The sequence below is a fragment of the Crocuta crocuta genome, unplaced genomic scaffold (assembly GCF_008692635.1).
Source record: "Crocuta crocuta isolate KB4526 unplaced genomic scaffold, BGI_CrCroc_1.0 scaffold57, whole genome shotgun sequence".
NCBI classification, from domain to species: Eukaryota; Metazoa; Chordata; class Mammalia; order Carnivora; family Hyaenidae; genus Crocuta; species Crocuta crocuta.
The window spans coordinates 4,399,441-4,411,194 of NW_027532163.1; the positions used below are offsets into that span (position 1 = coordinate 4,399,441).

At 41.8% G+C, this 11,754-nt stretch overlaps 1 protein-coding gene across 1 annotated transcript in view; it reads left to right on the plus strand.

Moving 5' to 3' along the window:
* Positions 1–11,560: 11,560 nt before the first annotated feature.
* The window catches only part of SEPSECS (Sep (O-phosphoserine) tRNA:Sec (selenocysteine) tRNA synthase), a 31,572-nt gene continuing 31,378 nt past the window's right edge, over positions 11,561–11,754 (plus strand). The window contains exon 1 of the mRNA XM_077776607.1: positions 11,561–11,728. Coding sequence (XP_077632733.1) covers positions 11,561–11,728 — 168 coding nt within the window. The remainder of the gene's footprint in view (positions 11,729–11,754) is intronic.

Sequence of the window (11,754 nt, forward strand, 5' to 3'; positions counted from 1 at the left end):
GAAAGCTGGGGCCCAGAGAGACTGGGTAATTTGCACACACTTGCAAGGAGGAAGAAAGAGGGCCAGCTCTGGACTCCCTCAATCTGATTCCAGAGCCACCTTTCCCAGTACTACTTGACCACTTGCCTTTGTCACAGCTCCACCTCGACCCTCTCTCTGTGTCAAAGGCCTGGGAAGCTCTTCCTCACTCTTTTGCAAGTGTCAGCAAGCCCCAGGCTCTGGGCCGGTTCCCAGACTCCTGACAAGTTTCCTGCAGCTTTTCTCTTGCTCCGTCCTTTCCAGGGGATTGTATCCATGTCCGCAGCTTGAGTGCTCAGAGACGGCTTTCCCTACCTCTCTCTCCTCCCTCCAGAGAGGAAGCTGCTTTACTCATCCCAGGGAAGGTCTTAAATTACCTTCTGCTACATCCACATCTACTTGTATTTCATCTCTCTCCATCTGAAATAGAGAAGATGAAGGCGAGACCAAGCCTTCTGAATCCTGAGTCTCAGCAAAATGTAATTACTACTTTTTTTTTTTTTTCTAATCACAGGAGACCTCTCTGAGCAACCTAGTTACTGATTCTACTCTTCCCCCACTTCCTCCTTCCAAGTGCTCTTTGAAGCTTGGCGTTGGCGTGGAAGTTATTTTGCTTCAAATTGCTTAAGAGGCCTCATTAATGAGGTTGATGACAGCCAGATCCTGCCATGCTTAAGACACTTGTCATTTCTCCTACCCAAACATTTTAGAGCACATGTGAACGGAATAACAAAGTGGTATGGTCATTATTTGCTATTTCCATTTCCCAGTGGAATAGCTCCTCCACAATTTAAAATGCCCTCATAATCTGAGATGTCACCTATCTGTCCCTGATCCCCTGCTCTCGCCTCTCTCCACACCTGGGTTCATTCAGCAACCACCAAATGATAAGCAATATTTGGGACCCATTCTTATCATTTCTCCATTTGAAAATATTTGTGAGTGCATACAAGTGCCATGCGCTGTGCTAAGTGCTAGGAAAAGTAGATGAATAGTCAGAGTTCTTGTCTTCCAGAAGTTTCTATCCCAGACATTACACAAGCAATCAATTCATAAAAGAATTTTAAGTGAATATATATAGGATTCCTGCTTAGATAAGACACTCGGGGAAGGCTTCTCAGATGAGGGAACATTTATACTGGAAGGAAACTAGAAGCCAGCCATACAAAATGAAGAGGGGAAGGTCAGTGAAGGCAGTAGGCACAGCACGTGGATAGGTACTGTGGTGGGAAAAGAAAAACTGAGTGTGTTTCCGGGTCTGCAGGGAGGTCAGGGCGGTGGGAGCCCACCTCACTGTAGAGAGGGTAGTGCTCAGTGTCAGTGGGGACCCGACCTTGCAGGGCCTTACACATCAATCCGATTGCATCCTCAGTGTGATGGGAAAACTAAAGGGGAAGCATGTGACTTGATAGATACTTAAAAGATAATTCTCACTGCTGAGTAGGGGGACTGGAGAAGGATGAGGGGTGATAAGTCAAAGTGGAAGCAGAGAGGCCACTGCGTTTGTCCAAGGGGAGATGACAGAGGCCAGGTCTCGGCGCTGGTGTGAGAGGTGGAGAGAAAGGGGTGGGGTGAGGCATGATGAGACTGCTGATGAGTGAGGTATGCATGGCTGAAGCCGAGGGGTCTATGGTGCTTCCTGCACTTTCAGCATTAAGGAATCCTGGCACCAATGGGGGGCGGGGGCTCTTCCGGTCATGGGGTTTAATGAGCCTTCTGACTTAGTACACTTCTCGGCAAGTTGTCCTCTCTCCCGTTCTGCCTCTATTCTTGTTATCTCATCCACATCCTAGTGGACAGAATGCTGATGCTACATACTGACAGCGCGGGGGAGTCGGGGAGTGGGGGAGATCACAGTCTCCGGAGTCAGAAGTCTGGTCACAATCCTGGCTATTTCCCTTGACCAATGGTACCATCCTACCTGGCCCTTCTGATGCCTAGCTTCTTCAGTTGTAAAATGGAGTGAGGATAATCACACCAGCGTCACCGTGTTGCGGGCAGGACTGGATGAGTGATTGCAGGTAAAGTTAGAGGAGCGCCCGGTACACAGGCTTGGTATGAGCAGAGCAGCAGAGCGCCTGGTACACAGGCTTGGTATGAGCAGAGCAGCAGAACGCCCGGTACACAGGCTTGGTATGAGCACTTATTAGTGTAAATCAGAGGATCAGGTACTTTTGAGCTACCTTTATTTCACTCAGTCACCTCCCTTACAACAGGATTTAGTGCTTCAAGGCATCCCTCAAATAGGCCCAAACCTACAGTGGATTAACAAGAAAAGACTATTTCACTATTTCATAGGAGGAAGAAGATGGGGATTTCCTCTAGAACGTACAGCATTTCACTTCAAATCCGCCATTGAAAATCTGGCCCCTTCTCTCACGGCCTGGCCACTTGCTGCGCATCAGTCTCCACCCACACTGCCTTCTTGCAGTTTCCCTGGCCTTTGGACCTGGACTCTCCTCGCTTCACCTGTAGTTTTTTTCCACAGAAACCACTACTGGTTTTCTAGTCGCCTCTTTGTTTTCTATTTCCCTAATTTCTGCTCTTTATTATTTCTTTCCTGCCATATGCTTTGGATTTATTTTCTGTTCTTTCACTAACTTTTGAGATAAAAATCCCAGCTCAGAAAGTTTTAGCCTTTTTTTTCTTTTCTATGCTTTCCCCCCTATCATCCCACCACCCCTGCTATATACTTTTGCTTTTAGGTTTATTTATTTTGAGACTCTCTCTCTCTCTCTCTCTCTCTCGTGTGTGTGTGTGTGTGTGTGTGTGTGTGCGCGTGCACAAGCAGGGAGGGGCAGAGAGACAGGGAGAGAGAAAATACCAAGCAGGCTCCACAATCAGAGTAGAGCCCAATGAGGGGGCTTGATGCTATGACCCTGAGATCAATACCTGAGCTGAAGTCAAGACGCAGCTGCTTAAGTGACTGAGCCACCCAGGTGCTCCCCTACTATATACTTTTAAGGTTTCCTCTTAAAGTATGGTTTTAGCTACTTCCTGTAAGTCTTGATATGTGGTGTTTTTATTACCACTCAGTTCAAAATACTTTCTAATTTCTAGCATAATATTTTCTTTGATGTATGGATTATACTTCATTTCCAAATAAGCCTTGTTTTGGTTATTGATTCTTAGCTTGGTTGCATCACGTCAGAGCATGTGCTCTACATAATTTCACAGCTTTGAAAGTTGTTGTGACTTGTTTCATGACCCAGGATTTAGTCAATCCTGGTAAATGTTCCATGTGAGCTTGAAAAGAATGTGTGATTTGCAGCTGGGTATGGCGTTTTATGAATGTACATTATGTCAAGTTACTAAACATAGTGTTTCTGTATCTTTATCAATTTTGGGGGGTAACTTGTTCTATTGGTTCTTAAAATGTATTCTATAATATCCCAGTTTCTGTAAAATTGTCTATTTTTCCTTTTGCCAGTTTTGACTTTATGTGTTTTGAAACTATGTTATTAAGTATATACAAATTTAGAATTATTCTACCTTCCTGGNGTTCTTTCACTAACTTTTGAGATAAAAATCCCAGCTCAGAAAGTTTTAGCCTTTTTTTTCTTTTCTATGCTTTCCTCCCTATCATCCCACCACCCCTGCTATATACTTTTGCTTTTAGGTTCATTTATTTTGAGACTCTCTCTCTCTCTCTCTCTCGTGTATGTGTGTGTGTGTGTGTGTGTGTGTGCGCGTGCACAAGCAGGGAGGGGCAGAGAGACAGGGAGAGAGAAAATACCAAGCAGGCTCCACAATCAGAGTAGAGCCCAATGAGGGGGCTTGATGCTATGACCCTGAGATCAATACCTGAGCTGAAGTCAAGACGCAGCTGCTTAAGTGACTGAGCCACCCAGGTGCTCCCCTACTATATACTTTTAAGGTTTCCTCTTAAAGTATGGTTTTAGCTACTTCCTGTAAGTCTTGATATGTGGTGTTTTTATTACCACTCAGTTCAAAATACTTTCTAATTTCTAGCATAATATTTTCTTTGATGTATGGATTATACTTCATTTCCAAATAAGCCTTGTTTTGGTTATTGATTCTTAGCTTGGTTGCATCACGTCAGAGCATGTGCTCTACATAATTTCACAGCTTTGAAAGTTGTTGTGACTTGTTTCATGACCCAGGATTTAGTCAATCCTGGTAAATGTTCCATGTGAGCTTGAAAAGAATGTGTGATTTGCAGCTGGGTATGGCGTTTTATGAATGTACATTATGTCAAGTTACTAAACATAGTGTTTCTGTATCTTTATCAATTTTGGGGGGTAACTTGTTCTATTGGTTCTTAAAATGTATTCTATAATATCCCAGTTTCTGTAAAATTGTCTATTTTTCCTTTTGCCAGTTTTGACTTTATGTGTTTTGAAACTATGTTATTAAGTATATACAAATTTAGAATTATTCTACCTTCCTGGTGAGTTGAATCTTTTATCTTTATGAAGTATTCCTCTTGATGCCATTTGCTTAAAGTGTACTTTGTCTAATGTTCATAATCTATGCTTGCCTTCTTTTTGTTCATACTTGTATGTTATATCTTTTCCCATTCTTTTTCTTTCAACTTTTAACCTTTTCATAGCTTTTCATTTCAGATGTGTTCTCAGTAAAGAGCATGTAATTGTTTTTGTCATTAAAGATCTAGTGGGATAATAATCTTCTTTTTAAAGGATTATTGAGCTCACTCATATTTAATACTGGTTTCTATGTGTCCTACTCATTTCTTTTTCTCTCTTTCCTGCTTCATTTTGAACTGGTAATTTTTATTAATCCTCTTTTCCCCTGTATTAGTTTGGAAATTATATAATCTTTTACTATTTCCTTATTGGTTATTGTAGAGATTACAAAATAAATTCTATATTTACAAAAACCTAATGTCAATTGGTACTTTTACTCTCTTTTGAGTCAATAGAAGTAACTTTGGAACAGAATTTCCCAAATTTAAATGTGTATATAAATCACAGAAGACCCTGTTAAAATAGGAATTTTAATTTAGTAAGTTTGGGAAGAAGCCCATGATTCTGCCTTCTAATAACCTTCATGGGCCACTCTATGAGTACAAAGCCCCTTAGAACACTTAACTCCATTTACTAAGTCCCTCCATAATTAAATGCCAATCATGTAGTTTGATTCTATACATATATAAACCCCTCAACACATTATTGTAGTTTTTTACATAGATAATATTAACTTACATTTACCACAATAACTTGCCATTTTTGTTGCTCTTTACCCCTTCTTGCATTTGATATTCCATCTGAAACCATTTTTCTTTTGCCTTAAGAACACCCTTTAGGGTTTCCTTTCATGGTATTCTATTGGTGAGAATTCTGTTTTTATCTGAAAATTTCTCTTTGATTTTTTAAAAACTTTTTAAAATTTTTGGAATAATTTTAGGATTACAGAAATAAAACAGAAGGTTCTCATATATTCTTCACCCAGGTTCCACTAATGATACCATAATACATTTGTCAAAACTAAGATGTCAACTTGACACATACTCTTGACCACACTTCAGACTTTATTTGGCTTTCTCTAGTTTTCTCATTAATATCTTTCCACCTCAAGATCCAATCTAGGATACCACAAGTGATTAAGTCATCTGAATATCACATATACCTAATATGTGAAGGGCATTGCACTGCTGTGGAGTTCTCTAAAACCAATAACCCCAGTCTAACCATGAGAAAATATCAAACTCCAGTTGAGGAACATTCTAGAAAATACCTGACCAGTATTCCTCAAAATTGTCATAGTCATGGGAAACAAGAAGAAACTGAGAATTTACAATAGACTGAAGGAAGTGAAGGGGACATGACGACTGAATACAGTGTGCCATCCTGGACTGGCACATTGAAAAAGGCAAAGCAAAGATCAACTATAGTGAAGCAACTTTAGATAGAATTATGCCAAGATGATATTTGGTTAGGTACTACTGGGAAGCAAGGGACAAAAATTTTATTGATTGTCCTTATGTCTTGAAAAACTTGATAACCCTTCCCTGTTTGGTAAGCAGAGCTTTCTGGGTTCTGCTCCAATTATTTCTTCTGTGTCAGTGGACTTTGAAGGTCATAGAATATCAGGTATGTGGCAAGAACTTTATCTGGAATACGCACAAAATATACTGAGGAGGGCAAAGGTATATCCTGACAGATACAATTTGACTATGAATAGAGGCATTCTTATCTACTAGGAATTGATTAGGTTTACCATCTATATTCAACTTGAGCGTCTAAGGGTAAGTCAGGATATGGGCACTTTTTCCTTCTTTAGAGTATTCTTTTTGATCAGGATTGAGGATATTTCTTTGTCCCTGGTTTTTCTTTTATGATATGGGACATTCTGTTTTGCCAGTGCCCTTTTATTTATAATACCTACAGTGTCCTTGTCAAAAATGGTTGCTTGGAAGGTGTATCACCTAGTTGTTTGATGATCTGTAAGATCATAGTTTATTTTAGACTCTGTCTCATTTTGATTCTAAACCCTTCTTCAGATATTCCAACAGGTCTTTAGGCAAAGGTGCTATTTCCTATTTTAATTTCTATATTTTGAATTAGGCTTAAGGTTTAACTCCATTGACAGAATGAGATAAAAGGGCTGCTTTTATACTGACATCTTTATTAACTTCTGAATGTTGTCAGAGGTATTTTCTAGTCCAGAACAAAAAAATCCCTTATATTTTTACCTCTTTTTCTCATTTTAATGACTAAATTATAGTCCAATTCAATTTGTTGGAAATGTTTAGGGGTACTGCTTGTAAGATGCTTTGTCCTACTTTTCAGGATTTTTTTTTAATCTTAGATTTATTGTGGAAAAAAAGAGAGCCTGTAGATCCCTTTCTGGGTAATACAATCAATTTTTGCTATCCAGGATTTAACATCTGAGATTCTGACCAACATGGGTACAAGCTGATGTAGGTTAAGTAGCCCTGAATCATATGCACCCAAAAGCACTGTAAATTCTTCTAGGAATAGTTGCTGGTCTTGTTGGAGGTTTTGTAGGGAGGTCCTTAACTATAGCTCTTAATTCATCTTGGGCCCAAAGTTTAAATTCTACACTTGTCTGCTTATCTGGCTCATAAGAGACATGGATCTTTAGAGGCATGTAATAATTTTGTGCTGTCAGGAGGCTGTTGGGCAAACATTGGGGGGGGGGTGTCTGCTCAAAAGGAAGAGAATAGCATAGTTGACAGAAGTGAGAAAAGACAGATAAGAAGGATAAAGAAGTAGAGGGATATTGGATACAGGGAGGCAACTGGAAGACAAGGACAGGAAGGATTTACTAGGAAAGTGAGTCTAGTTTCTTGTTGCCTAAGTTTGTCAAATTGCTCCCAAGCTTTGGCCAAAGAATCTTTAAGTGAAATAAATTTTGAACCAGAATTTCTTTTGGAGGCTTCTGCATACCAGTTAAAAACTGCTGCCCATTGACCTGAGGAATCTTATTTCCCCTTTTTTTCTAGGTTGCCTATCAATACCAAAGTTATCCAAGTCAAATGTTCCTCAGCGTGGTCATGGAAGGCCCAAATCCTCGTTACTAAACTTATGCCGCTAAGAGAGACGGCTACCAGAATTAGGACTGTAATGACCCCACATATAAGACGCAGCAGTTTTTCCTGGCAGAGTGGATGTAGGCTTAGATAACCCCAGGAGAGATGGCAATGGTTGGCTGAAAGTGATGCTTATGCTCTTTGTGTCTCAGGCCCCCCACTTGAGGGTTGGCCCCTCCAAACACAGACTTGACAATCTGTGCCCCCTGGCAGGTAGAAAATTACAGTGATCTCTCTCTCTAATTTAAGGGCAAACTCTTAGGACAAAAAATCAAGATAGAAGGAGTGCCTCACCCAGTTTTGTTCGTAGCCCCCAGTGAAGTTTGTGCAAACGGATGGCCACCTGGTGAGAACTGAAACTCACTGGTCTCTGAGGCTGGCTTGAACAACAGGCTTACAGGGCCTATGGGTGTGTTCTACCCTATGATCCTCCTTCCTATGACAAACAGCATTTTCAGGTAGCACAATACAAAATAAAAGTACAAAAGAGAGCCATGAAAGGATGAAAAGGAATGGCCTGATTCCACCAAGGATAGGATAAGTACAACAAATCGCTGAGGAGCTCAATGCAAAGACAGCAGAGTTCAGACCCAGCACTGACTTACGACATTGTCACAGACTCGACAGGCCATAAGCATCAAGGCACAAAGGTCCTCTGCATGTACCACATCTGGTCAAAGGCTGGGGGCCACGGTGATGGACAGTGCAGACCATGTCTCAGTGGAGTCTCCAGGAAAACTGTGGCAAGGAACAAAGACCACCCAAATAGTAAACAGAGACTATTCATTCAGACCTTCCTATAGCAAGTGAGTTAGTGACCATCACTTGCATTTGGAGACTCAAAGTCAGGCCGGAGGGCGGAAAAGCTTTATGGTGAAGAAAATGGGAAGGGTTCAGGTATGCTCGGACTGGGAGTTGTTAGCAAGGGAAAGATGGAAGTAGGCTAACGAGAAAAGGGCACCTTATGTCATTGGTTTAGGGAGCATATTTGGCTTTCTGTGGTTAGTCCTGAGTTGGAAGCAGGTGAAAAAATTGGGAAGCTGGAAGTCATTGACTGAGTCCTAACTGTTCTGGTGAGTTTGGTGCAGGGATTTTGGTTTGGCTTCCTGAGCTACTTATTGCAGAGATTATGGGGTGGGGTTATTATAACCTCAGACAAGGTCTGGTCCTTGTCCATTTGTATAACCAGTCTATCAAGGCAAAGAGGGCATTGAGCATTTAATTTAATTTAATCACAACGGTCTCCTCCACATCCGTATTTTACCAATGGAGAAAGCAAAGCTCAGAAAGTACGAGTAATGTACCCAAAGTCATATAACTAGTGACACAAGTAAAATTCACACTATGAATGTTGGATCTATTTTTAACTATGTTTCATCTTGTAAAGACAAATTATTCTGATGTCACTCTATTAAAAATTATTAGATGCCTGGGCACTTGGCTGGCTCAGTCAGTTGAGCATCCAACTCTTGATTTCAACTCAGGTCGTGATCCCAGGGTTGTGGGATCGGGGCCCACGTTGGGCTCTGTGCTGAGTATGGAGCCTGCTTGGGATTATTGCTCTTTATTCCTCTGCCTTTCTGCCCCACTTGCACATGCATGCACTCTCTCTCTAAAAAAAAGTGAAAAAAATGTTAGATGCTCAATAAATACTCATAGGGTGAGTGAATGGATGAAGATAATTTTGGAACACCTCTTTTGAAATTGCCTCCACAGCCTGCATTTTTAAAAATAATTTCTAGGTGTGCCTGCGTGGCTCAGTTGGTAAAGCGTCCGACTTCGGCTCAGTTCATGATCTCATGGTTCATGGGTTTGGGCCCCGCATTGGGCTCTGTGCTGACAGCTAGCTCAGGGTCTGGAGCCTGTTTCAGGCTGTATCTCCCTCTCTCTCTGACCCTCCCCTGCTCATGCTCTCTTTCTCTCTCTCAGAAATAAATAAAACATTAAAAAAATAATTTCTATGAAGTCATACCTTGATGATGGGTTTAGTTTCTGGAAACAAATGTTTTGCCAAATGAAGACCGGTAAGGAAGGCAAGAGAAACTGCTGGCTCAAAAACCTAGAGTGTCCACTCAATAATAAGATGAATCTTGCACACTGGCATGGGATTGTCAAAACACCTCTGAAGGCTTTTCCAAAGAAGTTGCAAAAATAGTTGTATTTTGGGAATAAGAACTCAAGTCATCAAAAGGTTGAAGGCTGCTGTTTACTTTAAAAATGAGCTAAATTCTCATTATTTTTGTGGCTTAGATTTCTGTATAATTTTACAAAGTTTTCACACGGTCTATCATTCAAATAAGTATTTGTGGACCATCTATTTTGTGTTTAGTTCTGTGCTTTGAACACAGATATCAGATACAGCCTTGTCAAACAGGAGCTCACAATCTAGTTGAGGAAAACAGAAAATTAACAATTGAGATGCACATTGACAAGTACCAGGCTGACAAATGGTAGGATGCCGTGGGAACATGTAATGGGAACAGTGGTGAGTTGCTACATCCAAAACAACTAATTCCTGGGCAGCGCAGGGAGGTCAGGGCCTGATTTGTAGCAGGTGTTGATTTCCAGGGTGTAAATACCCAGCCACGACCAATTCTGAGCTCTCACCATGATCCCCTTAAAAAGGGAATTGTTAAGAGATATGCGGCAGTACATCATTCTGTTCTATTTCCACACAGATACAATAGAGGTAAATAATCTCAGAAGCGCAGTAAACAATAAAATGTAGTAAAAATGAGTAGGAAGTGGTAAAGTCTGTGTATTTATCACTTTTGCTTTTAATATTATTTACTATAAACATACATAACTTATTGTTAAAAAGTGGCGGTATTTAAAAACCAGCTCACAAAATTACTGCACACTTAACGATCAGCTCTTGCAAGCGAGTACAAACCAGTTCAAGTGGGCTCCGCACACCACCAAACAAGGCCAATGTCAGGAATTTCTGTGGGGTCATCGAAGAAGAGTGCAAGGAAATCAAAAGCAGGGACCCTACCTTTTCATTTCTATATATTCCATACCTAGCGCTAGGTTGTTTAATGGTCAAAGCAATTCATTAATTAAATATGAACTTTTTTTACTCCCTACTATATTCTGGGCACTCTTCTGGGCGCTCGGGGAGATAATGGCAGCGAAAACCAAGTCCCTAGACTTGAGGAAGTTTATATCCATAGGTATGCGGGTGTGGGTGTGGGCCATACAAAAAAAAAAGTAAAATCAGGTGATAAGTGGTAAGTATTGGGGCTTTCTATAGTGCAAAGGACGGAAGGAACGGGACACTTAGTCTGTAGCGGGTTGTCAGGCAATAATAGTAAATGTTGAGACATGAGAAAAGTAAGGATGAAAGGTTCTGGAATATGAGAAATACGGTGTAAGTCTGAAGCACAGACTGCGCAAATCTCACCACTCAACGGAGTTGGAACACATAAGATAGAAAAGTTTTCTGCACAGAAGTTCACATAGTTCCCCTTTACTTTCCTCAGCCCCCCCGGCACAAGCGCAAACTCTCCCCTTAAATCTCTTAGGAGCCCGCTACACGCGCAGACCTCTGCGCATGCTCAAACCCACCGTTTCTGGTGCCCCATCTATACGGATTGCGCATGTGCGAAAGCGAGACGAGTTTTTTTGTCCCAAGGCCTTGCCGTACCGTCCAGGCGGCGAGTTGCGTCGGGGTTCAGTAGTGTTTGCAGCGTGTGTCGAGCGTTGTTTCGCTACGGTCGCCACCGCCGAAATGAACCGCGAGAGCTTCGCGGCGGGCGNCCCAGCCTCCGGTTCCCCCCGGCGCCCCGGTAGTGCTGAGTCCTGTCCCCCTCCCCGCCACGCCCCTGCTTGCTGGTTGTGACCTGTCCGCAGCAGTCTGTCGCAGCTTGGCAAGCGTTGTGCTGACTTGCTGCGCTCAGCTCCTTCCCAGCGTCACCAAAGTCAGCAAAACCCAGAGAGTATTGTTAGGGAGCGGGGCGGGGGGCGGTCGGGATTTTGAGTCCTGTTGTTTTCTAACTTCGGGATATGGAAGTCCCAGTTGGCTTTACCGTTTTGTTTGCGAAAAGGGCAAGGTTCGCATCTTCCGTCTTTGACTACTGCCAAGGACTCAGGGAACACTTGATGTTTGTAAACCACAATATACTAACTCGAACCAAGAGCTGCCCCAGAAAGTCACAGGTCTTCTTCCTATCGGTATCCCGAATTTTAATTTCACTGAA